Consider the following 24,059-nt stretch of genomic DNA (forward strand, 5'->3'; position numbering starts at 1 on the left):
TTTTCTGATTAGAATAAGTAAGTGCTAGAAAATGTTCAAGTACCTATTCAGGAAGTTGTTATACATTTAATAATTCCATTTTCTAGGAAACTTTATAACTGCCCTTACTATATTTTGGGAAACTTGTTTCTCCTAATGTCCCTGATCTGATAACTCATTCTGACTACTATTTCTAATGTTCAAACTCAGGACTCACTGATAACTTAAGGTCACTTAGCAATTAGTAACTATTTACTGGTCTTTGGTAGAAAGAAACAAAGGTCTGTACAGAATTGGCTTCACCTTTTAGGACGCAGTTCTCCATAACTTCATTTTTTTTTTTTTTTTTTTTTTTGGTTTTTCGAGACAGGGTTTCTCTGTGTAGCTTTGCGCCTCCCTGGAACTCACTTGGTAGCCCAGGCTGGCCTCGAACTCACAGAGATCCGCCTGGCTCTGCCTCCCAAGTGCTGGGATTAAAGGCGTGCGCCACCACCGCCCGGCATAACTTCATATTTTTATCTGTCTCTGCCATTATGCATGTTCTTACTACATGTTCGGAAGGCTGTCATATACTCAGTAAGTTAGGAAAAATATCATTTTGAAATAAAATAGTTTTAGAGTTGAAAGACACCTTAATGTTTATTTATTCTAGATCACACACACACACACACACACACACATACACACAACTTATTTGCATTTCCAAAGGGGAAAGATAGGGAATCTTGGAGGAAAGGAGTCTCCAAATTGGCTTTTGCAGGGTGACTAAGGTAGTTAGTTCATCACAGCTCCCTGATGCCTTTAAGGGCAAGACAAAGATCTGTGAGATTGGCCAGAACCTGGGGCTGGATTATGATGATGGCTCTATCAGAAATTCATTTGTTTTTGTCTTGGATCAAAGACTGTTAGATGCTCCCAGCCACAGCATGTATGCTGAGCTCAGATGCATGGATGGCATAGTGTAAGTGATGTAATCAATAGAGTACTGATGTTTGTAAACGGTTTTCCTTGAATAATTTCTAACTAGGAGAAGAGATAGCAAGTACAGTTCAAAGAGCATTTCTCCATCCCCAAAGCACATGAGAGAAAGTTGTCAGCCTGATGGTCCATTGTCCTTTATTACTTTAATGTGCATTTTCTACAAAGACATTCCCCCTGTCAGAAGGACATATCCTTAACGCAACATAAAAATCAGGAAGTTAGCACTGACACATTACATTCTTTCATCCTCAGACTTCATCCAAGTTTGTCCCCGTATTTTCCTTTCCAGGAAAAAGGGATCTATTTCAGAATCACATAGTGCTTTTAGCTACCACCCCCTCTTACTGCCCTCGAACTGCAGCTACCCCTGGCTTGCTTTCACTTTCGTTATCATCAGACTTCAAGTTTGCAGTCCAGTATTTCGCAGATTGCCTATTAACTTGTTTTTGTATACAGCTTCCTTATGATCAGCTTGTACACTTTGGCTGAAACAGCACAGATGTGATGCCGTGTTTCTCTCATGATATGAGGGCTCTAACCTCAGTCTACTCCGTTATTGACAATATTCACATTGATCAGTGTTTGCCTGTGGTGTCACTTTGGTAATTAATGATCGTTTTGTGGGTGAGGCACTTGAAATCATGTAAATATTCCTAAAGTTTTAATTTATTCATTTATTTTGTATCCACACACACCCATGTTTTTCTGTTTTATCTAATGGGTCACACTCTCTTGTTGATTTTACTGTTAATGATTTTGATATTCAAATTATCTCACATGTTACCAAAGGTGGGCCATTGTAAACTGAATTCTGTAATCTTCTGATTTGTTGGTGGTATAAAGTTTCCCAAATGACCACTCTTATTCCCAGTCTCTTTAAATATAAGACTTTTAACAGCAGTGTGACTTATCAGAATACATATGCAATGTGTACTGATTAAGCAGGGTAATAAATATCCTCATATTCTGATCATGACTTTGTGTTTGCTGGCCCTGAGCTCCCTTCTTGTAGTTATTCATAAATAAGTAATAGGCTATTGTATTGTGCAGGTCACCGCTACTCTTGTAGAACAATGGAACTGTTCATTCTACCTATGTGGGTTACTTTTTATTACTCAGATAACTCATTTTTTTTTTTTTCTGCGTCTGTCCTGGAGTCGTCCAATTTCACGAAGCCCTGGCTCACTTTAGTGGAGACTATATGCATTTCTGTATGTATACTCAATATGGAAAGCCCCAAAGTGACTCCACTGTTTTCTGTTTGCATTGAACATGATAGTGTCTATTCCAGTTTTCTCCCTCTGATGCCTGTGACTGCCTTCTCTAGTATGTCTACCTCTCTCACCAGTCTTTCTGCCTACACAGTCTCCAATGCTGCTGCCACCCATCCCCAGAACAACGCATACTGTCTGAGCCAGGAGAACAAGGAGCCCTGAAGCAAGCACAGGCTTCATTTTTACTTTCTAAAGTAATTTCCAAGTTGGGTTTTTCCAAGTTTAGATGTCGGGAGAATTAAAAAAAAAAAAAAAAAAAGGTCCCCTGAGGCCACATGCAAAGGAAGGGCTGTAAACACACACTGACTAACATTCTGCTTCCTGCTTTTTATTGGATTTTATTTGGGGTAAGGGGGCAGATATGGGAATTGTTGATGTGCAGGCCAGCCTGGAGCTTCCATACATAGGCTTTGAAAACATTCCACAGTGTCTGTCCTTTTGCGATTGCACGTGTTGCTGTTGAGAGCAAGGAGAACAGAACCTAGAGGGAGCTTTCCAAGCTCCTTGGTCACACCTTTCCCCTGACTGGTGAAAGCATCAGTTGTGACCCACTGGCTGACAGTTGCTGAGGGTCTGCTGTATAGCAGCCCCTGGGCAAGGTGCCTTCTCACAAGGCTGAGCTGAGGGAGGCTCTGGGAAAAGGGGTACAACCAGAACTTGGGGACTCAGGAGGAACTTGTGGAGATTCTGTGCTCACCCTAAGAACTGATCTAGCATTTTCATAAAGGTTCTGAACATTTTCCTTGTAAGAAACAGGAGGCTTTTGCTTTTCTTTTCTCATTTTTGCTGTTTTTTTTTCACATGTCTTAGTAATATATTTCATTTTCCACCCATCCACTCTCCTTGCTCCTCCCCATTCTGTCCCGGGAGAACTCATAAATGTCATTGGTCACAAATCCACTCTCCATACTTGCCAGAGTTACAAACCCACTTTCTGAAGGGTTCACAGCCATGTTGTCATAGTCACAAGATAGGTCATTGGGAGTGGCTTCACCAGAACACACCCGAAATGAGATGTTCTTCAGGTCTGGCCGGGGCTCAGCTAAATCGGCTTCGCTTTGTTTTCTGATGACATTGTAAACATCTAGGTTGGGGCTGTTTTCTTGGTGAGGAGTGGGCCAAATGGTGTGTTGCTCCTTTGTGCCAGGGTCTGACTGCTCTTGTTTTCTAGAAGAAGAGAACCAGGCTGAGTATGTGAGCTCAGGGTACTGAGACTATATATACCTGTTCCTACTGAATTGGAGGGAGTAACTTTCAGGAAGTGACGTAGCTCTGCTTCTCACCTACCTACACCTATAGGTTTTGTGGGTTGGGTAGGAGACAACCAGGAAAATGTTATGGTCATAGTGATCCTACACCTGCCATTCACTGTCACTAGCTTGGGTTCTAGGACTCCCTTGAGAATATGGGGCCAGAAGGGAAGAGGAGAAAAAAATTATACTAAAAACCTCCTTTCTAAGTAAAATTAGCTATTTCTACTTCTATTCTATTTCTATCTTACCATTAAAAGTAGATAACAAGAATAGAATTAATAATATCATTGACTCGATCACCAATAGAAATCATGTTCCCATATCATATCAGTTATTATAGTCTCTTTGAAATGTTTTATACTTACCTGAACTTCAAAATTATAATTATACCTACCACTAAGAATCATTAATAAAGAAACAATTCATTTTGGGAAATATTTTTGCTAAACTACGTAATGGTATATTTGCTTTTTTTTTCTACCAATGCATTTTGTTTGCCAAACTTAAAAATATTGTTTAAGGGACGGGGGGATATAGCTAAATGTTATTTGTCTGGCATGTGGAAAGCCCTGGGTTGATCCTGAGGACTGTTTAAAAAATGAAGGAAGGAAGGAAGAAAAAAAGAAAAAAGGAAAGAAGGGCAGAAAGGAGAGAGAGAGAGAGAGAGAGAGAGAGAGAGAGAGAGAGAGAGAGAGAGAGAGAATGAGAATGATTTGGGAAGAAAGCTGCAATTCCCCAATTCTAGCAAAGTGGTAAATACATTTAAAGAAACAACTGCAGTGTAAGTCATTGGAAAAAATGTATCTGTAGTTGTTTAGCTGAATTCTATTTTAAATTCAAGAGAATTACTAATAGAAATGATTATAGTAATGACTAATACTTTTGAGTGTTTGTTATATGCTTGTTATGTGTGTATTCATTGCTTTAATACCACAATAATCCTTTAAGAGGCTTATTAAATGAAATAGGTTCTGCATTGGAATCTTGCAAATTTATTTCCAATTGTTCATCCAAGTTAGTAAACTTAAGCTGGACTTTGATTTTCCTTCTGTAAAAGTGAGAATGCCAGCCTTCTTGTATGCATACCATGATGACGGGGAACAAAAGTGTAACTGAGGACAGTTGCATGCACCTAACCTACATGAGCACATGATCAGATTACATACAGAGGCTGCCTATGCTACCTAGTTTAGCTACTTTTGAAATCAAAAGAAAAGTCGATTAAAAAGAATTTGGTGCCGGGTGGTGGTGGCGCATACCTTTAATCCCAGCACTTGGGAGGCAGCAGCAGGGGGATCTCTGTGAGTTTGAGGCCAGCCTGGGCTACAGAGTGAGTTCCAGGAAAGGCGTAAAGCTACATTGAGAAACCCTGTTTTGAAAAACCAAAAAAAAAAAAAAAAAAAAATTGGCTGATTCATTCTGAAGGGACTGGCTTTGTATCAGATGCTTCCCAGAATGCTCTGGAACACATAGTTTTCATGTGGTCCATTAGTCATTCCTTACTCAACAGACTTTTTTTTGGAATAAGGACCTACATTTTGGAGAGCACTTTGCTAGGTAATACATGGGTGCACAGGAAGTGAATAACACTGTTTTGCCTTCCACATTGCTTAAAAATCTCCACACACAGTGAAAAGAAAGGACACAGGACTCCTGGCTTAGTCACAGCTTAGCACAAATGCTCAGCTGAATGCTACCTGCCTGATGTGGACCTGGAGTCCTGAGTCAGCTACAGTTTACTCTCAGTTCTGCACTGATCCTTCTCTTGGAGTTTTCATGGCTTTTAATGACACCAGCTGGGCAGCCTCCAAATCTCAAAGAGTGAGAGGGAGCAAAGGTGTTCATGATGAAGGTTATACTTGCCTCCTTCTGCAGATGCAAAGCCAGCATGCAGCTGAAAGGACCACTAGTAGGAGGAAAAGGGGAATCAAGCTGGGGATTAGGATGTAGGCAAGATTCAAAGCAGCCCCTGAAAAAGAAAAAAGCTTCTCTTAGCTCTGGTGATGTCCTCTGGACACCAAAGCCTAATGGAGCTTCCTGGATGGGTACCACATCACTGTACCAGCAGAAGTATATTGTTTACTTTTGTGAATCTGTGAGCCAATCATCCAAAAGAACAACTTAAAAGACGAAAGATGATTTCAGGTCAGGGCTTACTGACTGGCTCCATGAAATCAGGCAGAACATCGTGGAGGTGAGCAAATGTAGAGGAAGAGGTGGCTGTGTATATCATGGTGAACAGGACACAGAGAAAAAGGAACATACCAGGTACCACATACAAGCTTCAAAGGCATGCTCCCTGTGACCCACTTCCTCCAGCTAGGACCCATACCCTAAGATTTTCATAATCTTCCATATAGCACCACCACCTGGAGACCAAACATTCAATACATGAGTATTCAGAAGATATTTTAGTGTCAAAATGTAACAAAGAGGTTGATAGTCCTGATTCCACTGGGAGATGACACTGAAGAGCCCATATGAAACCCTTCCAGACCTTGCCCTGGCTGGGTCTTTATTTGGTTGTTCTCAACTTGGATCCTATATAATAAGGTGTACAGACACTGTATTCCTAAATTCTGTGAGTTCTAGTGAATTGCAGAGCCTGACAGGGCTGGTGGGCACTACTGAATGTGTAGTCAGTTGAGCATTAGTGCAGGTGGTCTGAGGACTTCAAGACCTGTGACTGATGTCTGATGTGAGAGGTGTGGAATATGCCTTTAAGCTGTGGGGGGAATCCGCATAGACATTCAGTGTCAGAACTGAATTGCATTAAACAGTACATTTTACTTTATGAAGTTGATAATGCTGTCAGCTAGGTATGAAAAATACTAGATGATTAAACTGAAGCACAGATACACTTTTTTAAAAGTTAAGTTGCCCAGTGACAAAACCCCAGATTTCCCTCTTGAAACTCAGGGCGAGAGTGAGGTCAAAAGCTCATTAGCACTCCAGTTTATCACCCCAACTTTTTTACCTTTTATGATGCAGGCTTTTAGATGTTTATCTTTTCCATTTCCTCAGTTTGGTTCACAGATGAATATTGATCCCAGATGGTATGTATTATGGCTTGGGTTATTTCACTCTTGTTTTTCTGTATCCATTCTCTCAGTCCCTATGCTATCCCACTTCCGATGGTCAGGAAGGTTCCCAAGTCTTGCCTTTACAGAGACAGGCACAACCTTCCACCTCCTGTCTAGCCTCAGTAGTCTTAGGATAGCACCCATTGCATATTCCATTGGTGCAATTAGTATGGTTTGCAATGTCACAGATCTCTGCCTAATTTCACCTTTTAAGGAGTTGTATAAAGAAGAAAGTAGGAAGTTTAACTATAGGTAATTTCTAGTCCCATTATCTGTTTTCCCCAAGTACCTCTGCTTTCTTTAAATGTTTCTTTGATGTCTTCTTTCTGTGTTTCTTCTGGAAGTGATGGTGTTGCTGGCTCAGTTGCTTCACCTAAGAGAGACACATATGGACTGAGAGCCTGAAGAAAGGTGCTATAGTCCAGGCATGCTCTGAGAGAGACACATATGGACTGAGAGCCTGAAGAAAGGTGCTATAGTCCAGACATGCTCTGAGAGAGACACATATGGACTGAGAGCCTGAAGAAAGGTGTTGTATTCCAGGCATGCTCTGAGGTCCTGCCACATGTAGAGTGGTGTGCAAGAAAACAGTAGTGATTTGACCAATGCCATGATAAACACAGTAAAGTTTGAATTTGTTATATTAGAAGTTTGCCTTCATTGTGTGTATGTGTGTGTGTGTTCCTGTGTATGTATGTGCAAAAATATGTATCTGTGTGTTTTGTGTGTGTACATAGTCTGAGGCTGACACCAGGTATCTTCCTCTACTGTTCCCCACCTCGTGTTGTGAGACAGTCTCTCTGGACATGGAGCTTGCATATTCAGGTAGATTGGCCGGCAGGTGAACCCTGTCTCTGCCTCCCCAGTGGTGGGGTCAGAGGTGCACATCACTGTGCCAAGCTTTTAGACATGGATTCTGGAGTTCTAACTCAGGTCCCCATGCTTGCACAGTGAGCACTTGACCCACAGAGCATCTCCCCAGACATGGCTTCGTATTTTTGGTGAGAACTTTGCCAGTGATCAGGCACCACAACAGCCAACAAGCAATATCAAGGACTCAAGTACATAGGGGAGGTAAAATGCCTCACTGCTAGGACCATAAATAATCAGTTGGGCTCACTGATTACTTCATTAGATTAAATTACTCCTTTTATAGTCACAATAATGCTAATAATAATAATAAGCATCCACAATGGAATTTTCAAACTATCACTTTTCAGTTTTGACCAACATAGATAACAGTGGGCAGAGAGTGAGAATGATGGGCTAGCTGCCACAATTGGATGTCACAGATATCTGCCCAACTTGCCTGGGCAAACACCAGTGGTCTTCCTGCTGAATAACTGGCTCTAAAGGCCTGGTTTTAAATCTATGAAGGGGACTGTGAAATGGCCCAAATTAACCCAAATTTCATATGACAGACTTACCTCCAGGCCTTATAGAAGGTGTTGTACTTGGTTTCTCTGTAGCAGAAAGAAACAAAAACAAAAACAATGCTTACATTTCCCTTCATCTGAATGAAATCAGCTAACGTGTGGCATCTAATTCCAATAAACTCTATTTATTGTCACCTTATTAATTAATTAATTTTCAGATACCAGAGGTAGGTTGCCTAAGTCAAAAAGTTACTTGAACATGAATACTAGCCTTCCTTCAGCTTTACTTCAGTGTTTTTTTTTTTTAAGTATTTAGGAACTTTAAAATTAGGCTTTCCAAATGCACACAAAAATAGTATATTGAGTTCCTGTGTGCTGTCATGCAACCTCCACCTTATCAGCATGGAGCTCCTTGAGCTTCAGCATTGATCCCTACTTCCCCACTGCAGTTCCTGCCAGAGAATGTCTTAAAGTGGTCCAAGATATTTGTCAGTTCCTACTGAGGACGTTTCAGAGAGCAACAAACGCGTAGTCTTCAGGAAGTGGAAGTGGTTGAGGGATTGCCCAGTTTCAAGGTAGAAACTCTTAGCCTTGAGATACTTAAAATATGTCTAAGAGCTTCTAAGTCCCACAGACAACTTATGGCAAATGTTTTTGCTATTGGCTGACCTAGCTCTGAGTCTCTTATGCTAACCCAGAGGGGAAGTGATACTTAATTAAATTAAATTTTAAATTTTTTAAAATTTTTAAAAAAATTAAATTTTTTAGATTTTCCTTTCTTTCTTTCTTTCTTTCTTCTTCTTCTTCTTCTTCTTCTTCTTCTTCTTCTTCTTCTTCTTCTTCTTCTTCTTCTTCTTCTTCTTCTCATCCTCCTCCTCCTCCTCCTCCTCCTCCTCCTCCTCCTCCTCCTCCTCCTCCTCCTCTTCTCCTTCTCCTTCTTCTCCTCCTCCTTCTCCTTCTCCTCCTCCTCCTCCTTCCTCTCCTTCTTCTTTCTTCCCCCCCTCCTTCTTCAAAAGATTTATTATGTATATAGTGTTCTGTCTGCATGTATGCCTGCACACTAGAAGAGGGCACCAGATCTCATTATAGATGGTTGTGAGCCACCATGTGGTTGCTGGGAATTGAACTCAGGACCTCTGGAAGAGCAGCCAGTGCTCTTAACCTCTGAGTCATCTCTCCAGCCCTAATCTTCTTTCTTTACATATGTATGTATAGACATGATATAAGTCTGTTTATTATTTACTTTTCAAACTTACCCACAGAGTGCCTACTAGATGCTAGAGACCATCCTAAGTGTTTTATAAAAACAGTTAATCTTGGTAACAGGTTTATAAGGGAGCCTTATTACTATTCTTACTTTATACATGAAGAAACTAAAATAAAGGGAGTTTAAATAACATGCTTAAATTTCATAGTTAATAATTAGCTGAAAGGAATTTCAACTAAATAAATTTAAATAAAAATTAAATCATAAACAGGCATAATTGTGCTACTTAGTAAAGATAAAACAACAGATAAAGATAAAAAAACAGAGTTTATATTCTGACACCTGTGATCCCCACATACCGTCATCTCCTGTAGTTCTGATCACTGACACTGTGGCCCTGAGCATAGCACATCTGTGCACAGTGGCCCTGAGCACAGCACATCTGTGCACTGTGGCCCTGAGCACAGCACGTCTGTTCACAGTGGCCCTGAGCACAGCACATCTGTGCACTGTGGCCCCGAGCACAGCACCTCTGTGCACAGTGCAGCATTTCCATTGTTCCCTGCACAGTATCTGCCACACCTCAGATGATTTTGTCATTCCACTGAATGTTCCTGTCTCTTTAGCACACAATCTGGCTATTGTGTCACCTATTCCACATGATCACATTCTCAAATCTAGTTTTAGACGTGACCGCTCACTCACACAGTCCCTTACCAGTGTGTCATAATATTAGGAGGGTAGTGTGCCATCCTGTGGGAATCACAGAAGTAACAACCAAGGAATCAACATTGACAAGATACTGTTATTTAATCTACAGACCTTATTCATATTCTGCCAACTGACACAATTATGTCACTTGCAGAACACTGTTATCATCACTGTCATCAGCATCCTCTTGGACTAGGATGCAATCAGGGTGACTTGTTGAGGTTAATTGTTAGGAGAGAAGGTGATGCTTAAGCTGAAGCCTGAAGGGTGAGGATGAGTTGACTGGGAATGGGGGAAATGTTACCGGTATAGAAAGTAGTAGAGAAGAGCTTTCAAGGAACTGCACTGAGTGCAGAGGTATTGGAATAGGATAAGGAGAGGAGTTGAGAGTGCTAGGAGGTGAGGTGGAAAATGAGGACCTTTCCCCTGCATGGTAAGCTGAACCAATTTATCTTGTGGGGGTGTGGCTTCACAAAGGCCAGTGTTAGTTCTTCTCCATGTGCCTATCTCCCTCTATATGATCTCATCTATATGTCCCGGGAGGCTGATCTCCATGGACTATGTCACTGGGGCACCCCTGTCCTTTGGTGTCTTATTGGCTTTAGCCAATGGGAAGCAAAGGCAGGGATCAGAAGGTAGGGGCAGGCAGAGGTCGTGGTGTGCATTCCTCACGCTCATTTCTTGTCAGTATGGTTTGTCAGCAGCTGTATTCTGTGGTTTCTGCTTTTGTTGGGAGGGTTCTTTCTCTGAGTTCTGCTAAAATGATTTCCTTGCTTTGTTCCTTTAGGTTTAGGGGTGGTAGAACTTCCTATTGTAGATATCAAACTAATTCAAGCAATAATAGAAGTGATAGGTAATTTATGTCTTTTTAGAAAAGAACCAAGTTAGAAAAATAAAAGGATATTAAAGCAAATCTCAAAATCTCTCATTAAGAAAACTGATGAGTTTTGATGTGGGTCCAGTGATGATGGTGTACAGAAACCAGAGGCCTTGAACTAAACCAGTGACTCACTGCAATGATCATTCTGTGGGTGGGGCTGATTGGACAAAAGGGTGTACCACATGGCATATCATCTCACACTAGGACAAATGAAGAGGTGTTGGAAAGATGGAGGAGTGAAGTGGGTTTTTGATTGTTTTGTTTTTAATTAATTTGGGGGGGGCATACTGCTGGGGTGAGGGAAGGATATGGAGGGGCTGAGAGGTGAGCAAAATTGAGGTGCATGATGTGAAATTTCCAAAGAATCAATAAAGAATGTTTTAAGAAGTACCAACACATTTAAACCATGAAGTTATTAGAATCAAATAAACAAAAGTGATGGAAGATGGAAAGCTTGTGAACCAGTGCTCTCTTTCACTGCTCTGGGAAGGTGGCCTGCTAAGCCAGTCCGGGTCTCTGCAGCCTCTCTCTACCTGAGGCAACTGTGTATGGCGAGGAAAGACAGGGCATGGAGAAGAGTTCATCTGAGGCTAGAATGGGTGAGGAAAAACACCTTTCGGCACTAAATTGTCACCAAAGTATAATGTAGTTCAGGCAGCTAAAAATGGCAATAGTATTTAGTCCCAGGTTATAGTAGATACACCCAACAAGTCCTTCTACTCCTGCTGGGAAAGGCCATGAAACTGGGGCCAAGCAGCTGGCTTCCAGGAAGTGAGAAACTTCAGGGACACATCAAGAATGAGTGTAAGTTTAGTTCTGAGTTGATTTTAATAACGGAGTCTAGGAACTCAGCAGAGTGAGACTGTGGGCTTGTTGTCAGTTCCAACTCTTTGCAGACCTGGGAGCAAATGCAAGTTGAATTGCAAGGTGGTGGGTGGCTGGGGACTTTTAAACTTCTTTATCAAAGTGCCCGCTGTCTATGACTGCAGTAAAGTTGGGACATTTTGTCACTTGCCTTTTCTGGTCATTAGTATGTTTCCTTAAATTCCAGGAAATAATCTCATGTGGCTGCTGGAGAACTTGCAGAAATAACCATCAGCTTGTTCTAGGCTCCTACAGCCAACCACACATGGAAGGAGTGGATTTGTCCTGTTCACAGCAGAGGCCTGTATCAAATGCTCACATAAGTCTTGCTTTGTTTGTTTGTTTGTTTTTGGTTTTTCGAGACAGGATTTCTCTGTGTATCCTTGGCTGTCCTGGATCTCACTCTGTAGACCTGGCTGGCCTCGAACTCACAGAGATCTGCCTGCCTCTGCCTCCCGAGTGCTGGGATTAAAGGCATGCGCCCCGCCGCCTGGCCTAAATCTTGCTTTTTATCATAAGTCAGTTAGATCCTTTCCTTTCTCATCCCTTCTTTTGTATCTAACAGCCTCTCCTTTGCTAGAACTAGTTCTCAGTGAGGAAGTGTCATCACATTTCCATTTACAAGAATTCTCAAAGTTTAATGTGGCTGGCATTTGCAACAAGCTTTCTCAGTGAGCACAGAAAAAGTTCTTAGTAGGGGGAAAGAAGTTGGAAATTTAGCCATATAACTGGGGAAAAGTTTCGTTACCGTCAGCATATTTGCAAATGAAATTGTTCTTCATGTTGCATCGGTCATCATTCCACTGGAACATGTATGAGCCCCCGATGCCTGCTGGTGCCGATGGCTGATGGTACATGACCACGCAGATCTCGCTGCCACAGGAAGGTTCATCCACGTACCAGTTCCTGAAGGAAAAGGACGGACAATGGAGTCAATGGGAGAAACACACTCCAAGACCTCCATGTCTTTATTTTCTCATGAGGTTCCATCGAACTGTAAGTGTCAGATTCTGCTTCAGAACATGGTACAGAGAGAAGGAGGAATTGAAGCACTGCCAAAGAGTAGACACACGCTGTTGATCCAGTGTGGCTGTCACAATCAATCATCTGACATTTGCCACAACCTCTTTGCAGGGAGGAATATATTATGTTCTTCTGTCTGCAAGATAATTATGAGCAGTCACGGCTAGCAGCTAGCGCAGAGCTAGTCTGGAAGAAGGTCTTAATGCTTGCCTTCTCTTTTGGCTCTGTGCTACTTGGGCTTGGATTCTATCTTTTCAGAGATCATACATACTGAGGAGAGACATGGCATATCTTTCTCAAAGCTCACCCTACTTCTATCTCGCTACTTTCCAATAGCTACCTCTGCCACACCAGCCCCAGATGATGAATGAGAAGATGAAGAATCTGAAGGAGATATCCCAAAATATGGAAGCTGCCAAAGTAGGAGAGGGGCTGGGGAGAGGATAGGAGGCCATCTTGGTCTTCGATAGTTTTCAAACCATTTGCTCAGGATCAGGGAAATGAACCCCCTTGCCTCCAGTCTGAGGTATCTTCCTTTTGCCTCTTTATCTCCTTGAAAGGGTTCACAGTAGGTTTAGCTTTACCATCCAGTAGTTCCTGGAACTGAGTGGTGCTGCCACCTTGTTGAATATGTGGGAGCCAGGATAAGGTCTTGGAGCTCACAGAATAGAAGTGTGCAAACACTTACCTCATCTGTCAATTGAGGACTGGGCTTTATAGTCTGACTGAGTACCTGATCTGCTTCTTTCCAGGGCTAGCTTCAACTCCCAGACTTTATCTAGACACTACTGCTCCGCCCATGTCTTCGCAAGCCTCTCTTCAGGAGAGTTGGCTAAGAGACATGTCTTCTGGTGGCAACACAACGTGACTCTGCTTTAGTCCTGCGTTGCAGTCTGCTAAAAGGAAGATCCTTTTTTTCACCTACTGTGTTAAAAGAGTTTCCTGAACAACAGCTGAATTTATGATAAAACTCTGGATATTATGCATGAACATGTGGTTGGGGCCTTGGTGGAGACTGGGCTTTGTGCCTCATTAGTTAACTCCAGCACAACTGGTCCTCCCCATAGTTTTATGGCTTTATGTTACTTCATCTCAAGAGGGAGAGAGGGAGAGAGAGGAGGAAGAGAGAAGGAAGGAGGAAAGAGAGAGAAAGAGAGAGATTGATTGATTTCTAGATAATATTTTTGGACTTGCGCCAGTTTTCAGACTCCTAACTCACAGGTAAGGGGAAAGGCCAGATGCCTAGGGAGAAAGTCCTATAATGCTGTAGCAGTTGTCTATAGTAAGAATTTCTTCTGCTTTTTCTCCAGGATGACCTTTGGCTATTTAACCAAATAGCCATACACTTGGGAAGGGGGATATGTCTAAATATTGCTAGAATTGTTAAGCATAAGGTATAATGGGCACTGATGTCATCAAAGCCACACATCAGAGTGGGAGCACATTGGGGCAAGATATTTAATCAGTCAGCTCCCAGTGGGCCTAACCAGTAGTCATTGGCCCAGCTCCAAGATATTATCTATCTATCTATCTATCTATCTATCTATCTATCTATCTATCTACCTATCATCTATCTATCTATCTATCTATCTATCTATCTATCTATCATCTATCTGTCTACCTACCTATCTATCTATCATCTATCTATCTATCTATCTATCTATCTATCTATCTACCTACCTATCTATCATCTATCTATCTATCTATCTATCTATCTATCTATCTATCATCTATCTATCTATAATTTGGCTCTAATTTTTTCATTTGTTGTTGTGAGACAAGGTCTAGTGTAGCCCTTTCAGGTAGGCCTTTAGCCAGCTGAGGCCAAACATGAACCTCATCTTCTAGCTTCTACCTCTGGAGTAGGAAGGATCACATTATATGCCAGTGTGCCTCAACTATCCCATTTTTAGGGGTTGCTGAGGATGGAACCCAGGGCCTCTGAATAGACCTATTTAGTACTTGGTGTAGTTCCACATTGACTTCTTAGGCTACCATAGTAACCTCTAAAACTGCATTCCCTCACCACAGCACCTTATCTAGAGTTAGATGGCAGGAAGCAGTTGTACTTTGAAGACCTCATAATGCAGAGTGCTGTCTCCCATCATATCTCTGCTTAGTTCACTTGTCTGACTCCTGTGAAGCCCAGGCAGACCCTAAAGTTTTATACAAGAGGAGCACACACTCAACCCTGTGGACCCCCAACTGTGGCTGTCATTCTATATGTGATATCTTTGCTAGAGAAATATGCAGATCTGGTGAATACATCCAAGAGACTCTCGAACAGTTTACATTCATCGGAAATGCACACAGTTTACACTTAGGGTTTTGCCTTATTTTGATTTTTTCCTCACGCCCAGTTATAATACCTGGATTTCCTATGAGTTGTGAAGAAAATCATACTGGTCCATTATACCACTGACCACTGTGCCAATTGCACCAGATAAGCAAGGGGAAAAAAAGGATAGTATATTGGAGACCTTAGTAAGATTCATGTATTCAGAAAGTTGGAGTAAAATTTAATGAATATTCAGGACCTAGACCTTTGTTGGAATGTATAGATGTCTAGTGATCTGGACAATGCAAGAACATCCCTTTCAAATTAAATAACAAGCCATTATATCATACAATAATTTAAAGGAAGCATAGTACTTGGCAGGCCTCTTTGGGTTCCAGAGGTTTCGTATTTCTCACCTGACAGTACTACTGTGGCCTATATGACAGATGGCCAGGTTTTTTTTAATTTTTTTTTATTTTATAGTTTAATTTAATTTTACATATCAGCCACGGATTCCTCTGTCCTCCCCCTCCCGCCCCCCTTCCCCCCAGCCCACTCCCCATTCCCATCTCCTCCAGGGCAAAGATTCCCCTAGGGATTCAGCTCAAACTGGTAGATTCAGTCCAGGCAGGTCCAGTCCCCTCCTCCCAGGCTGAGTGAAGTGTCCCTGCATAGGCCCCAGGTTCCAAACAGCCAGCTCATGCATTAAGGACAGGTCCTGGTCCCACTGCCTGGGTGCCTCCCAAACAGTTCAAGCTAATCAACTGTCTCACTTATCCAGAGGGCCTGATCCAGTTGGGGGCTCCTCAGTTATTGGTTCATAGTTCATGTGTTTCCATTAGTTTGGCTATTTGTCCCTGTGCTTTTTCCAATCTTGGTTTCAACAATTCTGCTCATATAATCCCTCCTCTTTCTCGCCAATTGGACTCCTGGAGCTCCACCTCGGGCCTGGCCGTGGATCTTTGCATCCGCTTCCCTCAGTCATTGGATGAGATTTCTAGCACGACAGTTAGGGTCTTTGGCCTAGATGGCCAGTTTTGAGTGGGATTCTGAGCGGAAAGGGATTCTAAGGAAGGTCTGGGCTCAGGCCTTTCTCACAATTGTACATTCTTCAGCTCACACCCCTGTGAGTGGAAGAGTTCCTTGTGACTAGTTGATACAGTTAACTCAATCTTGGGTCTAAGTGACATCAAAGAAGCCGAAATGACTACAAACTTTACCACAGCTGCACTAAGGGGTGGCTTTGAAAGCCAGTGGTGAGGGGACAGCCTCCCACTGGCTAGAGCTTTAGTTGGTATACCTCATTAGCCACTTTATATGGACGTAGAAGTTTTTGGAGGTTAAAACATATGAAACTTGGGGGAAATGAAGATGCACAGCCATCTAGTAAGATATAAAAGAAAAAGGATGAAGGTTGGAGACAATGACATCTTGGTAGAATGAAGTGAACAGAGATAAAGAAGTGAGCATGAAGTCTGAGATTTTTTTTTTAGCATGTGATAAGCTCATCAGGGAGTATCTTCCACAGAATTGGCACTAAACAACCGGGGAGACAAAAATGAGTGAGCCAAATGATGCCAACCAGCTGTTCTCAGCCACACCCATAATACCTCAATAGATAAATAAGAACAATAACCATGGAGGCTCTGCATGGGTTCAACAGTTTGGATTGCATACAAGACTGATCTGGATAAACATCCAGCCTTCTGGCAATAGAGACCCATATTAAGACTGATGCTAACTCCAGCCTGAGCCGTTCAAGATGACCCCAGAGATGGTCTGGCAATGCCAGTAAGCCAGCCATTGAAACCAACAGAGGGTGGGGAGGATGAGAAGGGAATAGGATAGCACTGGTAATTAAGGAGACAAACATGATACTTGGTGGTAAGTTAGCTACAATGTGCCCTGAAATGGGACAGTTACTGATTTTGGTAGGAATAGATATGATCTGGGCATTGAGTTTGCCTTTTCTGCCTCGGGGTTTTAGTCAGATCCACTATCCAAAAGTGTAAATAGTGTCTTATCTGTCAAAATAAGACCCCAAATACAGTCTCATCAGGCAAAAGACCTATGTTGTAGCAAAGAAGGTATGAGACTAGGCCCCTAATCACGGGAATTCCTTGTCAGAATACATTTGACTCCCATCCCAAAGCTGCCAGCTCGACTCATGGAAGAGCTGGTTGAAAATACAGCTGAAGCATCAGCCTCAAGGTAATTGAATTTTGGGGAGGGACATCATTCTCCAAGTATCAGAACATACTTTAAAGCAACAAGTTCCATTGCCCTGTATCTCTAAGAGGGAGTGCATGGGTCTGGAGCCAAGGGTTAAGAGCAGCAGCCCCTCCACTGAGTACCATCATCATCATCAGTACTTGTGAAGTTTGTGCTTCTCCTTTCTGCAATGCTATAATCTGGGAGTTTGCAGTCACTTAGTTTCCAGAGAGGAATACTTCTGTTAGGAGACATAGCAAGAGTCTAATCAAGCCACAAGCCATGGTTACCATGTGGCACTTGGGATCTCTGTGTTCAGAGATCAGCAGACAAGAAGAGATGTCAGTATCTAGGCAGGAGGTTATTTACTCTATATTAGGGGGAGGTGGTTTGCTGCTGTATGCTATTGGTAGGAAGAGCCTGCCAGGTTATGTGCTTGGGAGTATCTTCATGTCCTCGTCCTACTTTTGAAAGCTAATGAGAAGGCATATTAACTCTAGGCTGAGAAGTGCAAGTTGACTAGAGCCTCATGCTCTTCAGAGATGACGGTCTGGTTATGCTACTAAGTCAGCCATTGAGACCAGCAGAAGGGGTAGGGTATGTTATGGGATAGTAAAGGTGGTATGTCAGCAAGTGTCAGTTGTGGTTCTAAGATCATCTTCAGTGATGAGATATATACTTCCTACTCTGAACCTTCTCTTTCAAAATTTCTTCCAGGAAGAGAAGGCTGTAAGACTCCCAGAGGAGTTTCTTCTACAACTTATATGAAGATGAGGTCTTATAAGTGTAATCAGTAGACCGTGAGAGTGGGTATGCTGCTTGCATGTCTGTGTACCATGTGCATGCAGTACCTGCATAGTCCAGAAGAGGGAGGAAAATTCCCCCTGGAACTGGAGTTATAGACAGTTATGAGATGCCATGTGGGTGCTGGGAACTAAACCTCAGTTCACTGTAAGAGCAGCCAGTGCTCTTAACTACTGAGGTATCGATCCAGCCCAGATAAACTACTTTTTTTAATCTTTATGCTTTTGAGTGATAGTGACTATACATTTTCCATATAATTGTAGAGCAAATTCGATTTTCTTCATTGTGAGCTCTCTGCTTAGGTCTTTTGTCTTTTTGTCTCCGAGGCTTTGTATTTTATCATCTATATATTTAAATTGACTTACAACTCTTTATCATATAAAGAATAACTCTTTGGTACATTGTTCCCCCTCCTTTCCCATGTTGGTCTTATAATGTTGATATTTTTGGAATGTTTGTCCATGTCCCTGTGTTTTTTAGGAAGAGATGATGACAGTGTCATGGTGCATAGTGGGGTGTGAGTGCTCATCAATATCTTCATGCTGTGAGTTTAGGAGTTTCCTACAAACTGTAGTTTTCTTGAAGTCTCCACCCTTGGTCAGTCCAGAGTAAGATGAATTCTTGCCCATATCATGATTCCCTGTGGTCTGGAGTCCTACCCTGGCCCCATCTTTATATGTACCTTCAGTTTCTCAACATAGTCTTAGCTCCAAGGGCCAGAGAACCAGAACCACAGATGCCAAGCACGGTATGCCATTGGAAAAGTGCTGCTGGGCTTCACCCACCTGAACAGGGCACTTTGGGCCCAAGTCAAGGCTGAGTTCTCCATTTTTTGCCATACTGCTCTGATCAGTAACCATCCTGTTGTTACTGACAGACCTTCTCATTAATCTGACACCATGGGTCCTGCTTGACTCCTTTCTGAGCGGTGTCAAGGGAATCAGCTGCTGTGGGACCCACCCACTTACCTGAATTGTGATGTGCTTCCATCTGTCCAAGCATAAAGGTCCTGGCAGGCTGTGCTGTTGCCCGGCTTCTCCTCCAGCCTCCTGAGGCCAATCCAGAAATCACCATCAGACGCCAAGAGGTTTTCGATGAACTTTTCTATCAGTCTCTGCTCATCTTCTGTTTCGATACTGACTAGCTGTCCCCCATCTCTCCTGCAGGCTTCTTTGGCTTCCTCAAAGTTCAGTCTTTGAAAAGCATCACGGAAGTAAATGACTTTGTAGCAGGGCCTCCGAGTCCCTCCCCGGCAGACCAGCTGCCCTAGAGAAAAAAAGAAGGCAACCTGTTTCAGTGCCCCAAGAAAGTAGACCAGGGCAGATGTACCTAGAAACATCTGAATGAAGCTGTTTCTGGGCAGGAATTCTGATGGTTCATCTGTGGATTGTTATCACTCAAGGTTTCTAGAGAAAATTAGTACTCTTTTACAACACAAAGTAACCGTGATTTTAAACTCTGATGCCTGTATTGTGTAGGGGATCAATGTTTTTGTTCCAGTGCAGATTGCTGAAGATGTTTCTGTATTTTAAAGAGAATAGGTAAATACTCATGGCTTAACTTAATGCATACAAATAAGACATTCATGTCCTTTGGAAGTCCCAGGGAATTATGGGGGCTTAGAATAGGCATTGTTGTTAAATAATTCCTTCAGTATAAAGGGGCATTCTCAAGTCAGTCATGGATTCCTTTACCCTGAAGTCCCCTGTTGATGCAGTGGAACTAACTCTGATGTGAGCAGAAACTAAGACCATCCATGGGTTTTTCTGCTACTGATAATCAGGTCTCTGACCTAAAGATAATAGCTAGAGTTTACCAAACTTTTTCCATGTCCCATAAGCTATGGTAAAGGTTTTATTTTTTTTATTTTTATAAAAGATTATTCTCGGGCTGGAGAGATGGCTCAGTGGGTAAAAGCACTGGCTGCTCTTTCGGAGATCCTAAGTTCAATTTCCAGCAACCACATGATGGCTCACAACCATCTATAATGGGATCTGATGCCCTCTTCTCTAATGCAGGCATACATGCAGAGAGAGAACTCATACATAAAAATAAGTAAATATTAAAAAAGATTATTCTCCTTTAGCCCCCAGAACGGTCTTCCAATGTCAAGACCATATATGCCCCACTCCGTGAATGAGAAACTGAAGCTTCGAGAAATTGACTTGTCATCCATCTTTCCGCAACACTGTCAGAGTCAGGATCCAGATCTGATTAGGAAGTCATACCAGAGTCACTGAATTGTATTGACAGTTCCCCACTCTCGGACAGGCTCAGCTTGCACTGGGAGCCCATGTCTCCTTTGATTGACACTTGAAGGACTGAAGGCAGGTTCAGAAAAAACGAAAGAGATTCCACTGAGCAGCAAGTAGCAAACGGTTCACCACCACCGGCTGCCTTAGCTTGTGTCTGGACGGCTGAAGTCCTGCTACAGCTGAAACCTAGCCCAGTCACCCTTCGTGCACTCGACATTTATTGGGGGACTCCTCCTTGTCTGATGTGTTAGGAATTGAGAATACAGAAATGCCGGTTCCCAACCCACAGGAGCCGCAGCTTAACTCTGGATTTAAGTGTACAAAATAAAAGCCAAATTTCAACACGGAGACTAGTCCCTTGCAGCAAAAGAGCCAAACTGTAGGCTTCAGGTGTGAATTGCTGCCACCAAGTAATGCATAAATGATTTTAGTTTCTGAGCGTCTTGCCAGACCTTCTAGAATGTTTCAACTTCTCCAATATATTTCAGCTCTCCAGGGAGCCAGGCAATGTTTATTATTTCCAGTAATTGTCCAGCATACAGGCCAAAAGACCACAGACAGTGCTAACTGTGAAAAAAAAAAAAAAAACAATACAAGATTCTCCCCCAAACTACACACTTAGATAAATTCTCAATGAGCAAGGAGCTGGGAGCATCCTGTACCTGTTGCTGCTAAATTAAAAAGCCTCTAACAGCACAGGTTCCCCAGAGGATGAGGAGTGCCGAGAAGCTGGGCTTGCTCACCAGGGAGGTGTCCAGAGAAAAGGAGAAGGCGAGCAGCAGAGGAAGGCAAAGGGGCCCTGGCTTCTCCCAACCTGGCCACTGGCATAAGAGAAAATGGAGTTGCCTTTACTAGCAGTCCCACCTTTCCAGACCAGACTGCCAAGAGAAAGCGTAACACCTTGATAGAGTTTCCTGTATGGTCCAGGATGGCTGCACACATCCCCTACTGTATGCTAGTGACTGCCAGGGAGCGCCAGAGCTGGAAGGCAGCCGAGGACCCATCTGGTTCCCCTGCCTTCAGGAAGTGTCTTTCTTTTCTCGTTTGCAGGAAGGGGAAGGGCAGGCAGGAGGTCTCCCATCACCATCAAGTGCGGAGCCGTGCAGCCCTAACCCTCCCTGCTCCTCTGCTGAGCCGAACCACACCCCCATCCTGAAATCAAAGTTAAGAGTCCTTAAATCAGACCCACAAGCTGGGATTAGTGTACATTCCCATTCTTCTCCATCCCTCGGTTCCTCTATAGCCAAAGGGGACCTGATAAAAAGATACAGATATTCTCCCCCAGACATGCAGACTGAATGGAAGGAGAAAGAAGTCAGCACTGTACCTCCTCTGGGGTCCACGTCCGAGGCTGCAGTGACACACAAGGAAGGAAGCAGAGTCATTCTTGGAGCCTGGCAGGGCTGGTCGCGTTCTAACTAGTCTGCTTTCCCAATCTCCCAGCGCTCCCATTCCCGGCCGGCCACCCTCCCCTCAGAGGAGAGCAAGAGTAACAGGTAGGCTTCCCACAGTCCCGCAGATCCAGAATCCGCGGCCACCACTAGAAGGATCCAGACACTGCACCGGGCAGCAGTGCTCAAGGGTGCAGGCGAAGGGGAACTCAACTGGCGCAAGTTTGCCCACGGCCCCACCCAGGCTACGTCCTCCCACTCACCCCTTGGTAACCTCTGGCAGAGAATGGACTTCCAGCGTTCCAGGATACCCAGGGCGGCCCCAGGAACCGGAGCTGGTTGTACATTTGCTCCCTAGAAGCAGAGAACTCAGAAGGGCAGATTGGGTCCCGGAGTGGATCTTGGGATCGCTGACCCTCTCACTACGCGAAGGGCCACAGAAGGGGTGCAGTGGCCCTGAAGACCGTCCTCAACAGCTGGGTGTACTGAGCTCATCAACCCTAGGCGCTTGGGCACCAGCCCTCTCCCCAGGGCGCACACTCACCGCTCAGCAGGCGACCCTTCGAACCCCGCGGTTCTGCCAGCAGCACAGCCAGCAACACGGCCCGCAGCGCTGGTCCTGGCTGCATTGCTGGACTCCAGTGCGTCCCGACACCCCAGAACTAAGGCAGAGAAGTGGGCAAACAGGCGGCTGCGTTTGGGCAACTGCCACCAAGGCAGCCGCATCTCTGAAGGACCCACAGACTGGGAGGAGTCCGGGAGGGCGCAGAGTCCGTTAGTTGGTTGCCCCTCCGCCTCCTGGGACGTCACTGCAGGGAAGGCAGCCCCTTGGGCTGGCCCGCCCCCCGATGGCTTGATCTAGTGCTCCACGCTCCAAAAACTGCTAGCTCAGAGGAGGGAGCAGGCAGCGGAAGGGGCCAGCTCTCCAGAGAGAGCCGCCCAGGGAGATCCTGAGTTTGCCTAAGAGAGAAAAAAATCCCACTAGGGATTCTCTGAACTCCCAGGAAGAGGGTACAGTATCTTCAAATAGTATCATCCCTCGTCCTCATCACTACACCCAGTTCTTACCAAGTGGGCCAAAGTGGCAAGACCCCTACTCACACCTCAGTAAGCTTCAGACCCAGGCTGCACCTGGGAAGAAAAGTCGAGGATGAGGGAGGAACGGCTTCTCAGGCAGGCGGGGTGTCTACTGACTAGGAGCCAGCGGTCCAGACTGAGGGGCTTCCAGGAAAGGAGGTAGGGCAGGAGTTCCTAAGAGGCTCCCACCAGAAGCTAGAGTGTTCCAAATCTCAGCCAGAAAGCCATTTGCTTTGTACAGGACACATATTGGGAGGTGGGAATGGTTTGTGGAGTCCACCTTTGGTGGACAGAAAGATGACTCACCTAGGAAAGAATGATCCTACCCTTCCCCCCATAAAAGTTTCCTTAATCAACCTAGCCTAAGTGTCTGCTTTCCTTTAAACTCTCACAATAGTTGTGTTTATATCTGTGTCTTATAGTAGACGTGTTTTCAAATACATTCAAACAATAGAGCCAGTCTCCTGTCAAAACAAACAAACAACAACAACAACAAAAACCAAAACAAAACAAAAACTATGGACTAACTAGAAAGCCAAGGGTTTTTTATCTTTTCCATTACGCTATAGTGTTGTGAACCATAGCAGAAGCCACATCTGGGCTATGGACTTCTGGATTTTGGTCCCAGTTTGCTTCTGTTTACCTATTCATCTAGCTTTTCAGAAGATCAGTCAGAAAAGCAAGGTGGGACTGGAGAGATGGCTCAGTGGTTAATAGCGCTCGTTATTATCCCGGCACCAGCGTGGCTCGCAACCACCTGTAACTCCAATTCCAAGGGATCCCCTGTCCTATCTGGCCCAAAGAGGCACCAGGTTTGCAGGTGGTACATGTACATACATACATGAAGGAAAAACACTCAAACACATAAAATAGAATCTTTTGAAGACGAAGCGGTGGTGCTCCCACATTCTTGACCACTGCAGTTCTAAACAAACAGGCCTGGAATAAAGCAGGTGTAGGAACAGGATCTGACTCAGCTCCAGCTGAGACTGTAGCAGAAGCTCTTGCAGTTGCAGAAAGCAGCAGACAGGGTGAGGATGAGCAGCCCTTCCCTGTGTTCTCACTAAAATATCTCACAACTAACAACTATTCTTCCTAGAACGTCTTGGGCATCCCCACAAAGCACCAGCTGTTGTGGTGGTAGGGCACTGGAGTGGTGCCTGATGTTCTGTTTAGAATGCCGCCTGTGTGTGTACGTGTGTCTGTGTGACCTTTGGCATTATCATTATATTTCTTGGAGGCATTAATAATTACCTTGAGAGTTTGGTGATGGTCTGTCAAGGATATGTAAACGTGCAGTTACATTTGACTTAATGTCAGTTTAGGTGATTTTTTTCTAATGTCACAAGACCTGTTGCAGCTTATGAAATGACCATTTTGTTTCAAATAGTTAAATTGTGCCTTGAGTTCTC

General features: G+C 43.7%; 1 protein-coding gene across 3 annotated transcripts; it reads right to left on the reverse strand.

The window, feature by feature from the left end:
• Positions 1–2,471: 2,471 nt before the first annotated feature.
• Positions 2,472–22,379, reverse strand: Layn (layilin). 3 transcript variants are annotated; one of them, XM_052728895.1, is made up of 9 exons: positions 22,115–22,379; positions 21,507–21,530; positions 18,893–19,190; positions 12,357–12,514; positions 7,998–8,033; positions 6,860–6,943; positions 5,351–5,456; positions 3,239–3,401; positions 2,472–2,690 (listed from the first exon to the last, which is right to left on the reverse strand). In XM_052728895.1, exons 1-9 carry the CDS (start codon positions 22,197–22,199, stop codon positions 2,541–2,543), a joined length of 1,104 nt encoding a protein of 367 aa, XP_052584855.1. In that variant the 5' UTR covers positions 22,200–22,379; the 3' UTR covers positions 2,472–2,540. The 3 variants fall into 3 exon arrangements, with proteins under 3 accessions (XP_052584855.1, XP_052584838.1, XP_052584845.1); XM_052728878.1 differs by having other exon boundaries at positions 2,547–3,401; positions 22,115–22,377; XM_052728885.1 differs by lacking the exon at positions 21,507–21,530 and having other exon boundaries at positions 2,547–3,401; positions 22,115–22,377.
• Positions 22,380–24,059: the final 1,680 nt, after the last annotated feature.

The sequence above is a fragment of the Peromyscus californicus genome, unplaced genomic scaffold (genome assembly GCF_007827085.1).
Source record: "Peromyscus californicus insignis strain IS unplaced genomic scaffold, ASM782708v3 Scaffold_11__1_contigs__length_118956290, whole genome shotgun sequence".
Classification (NCBI taxonomy): Eukaryota; Metazoa; Chordata; class Mammalia; order Rodentia; family Cricetidae; genus Peromyscus; species Peromyscus californicus.

What these genes read in the sequence shown, in the direction of transcription:
- Layn (XM_052728878.1), bottom strand. Translation starts at nt 22,199, where the DNA reads ATGCAGCCAGGACCAGCGCTGCGGGCCGTGTTGCTGGCTGTGCTGCTG. An exon ending in CATTTGCAAATATGCTGACG is followed by an intron (nt 8,034 to 12,356) that starts GTAACGAAACTT and finishes TTTCTGCTACAG; the next exon opens with AGAAACCAAGTACAACACCT. An exon ending in ACCTTCTATAAGGCCTGGAG is followed by an intron (nt 6,944 to 7,997) that starts GTAAGTCTGTCA and finishes TGTCTCTCTTAG; the next exon opens with GTGAAGCAACTGAGCCAGCA.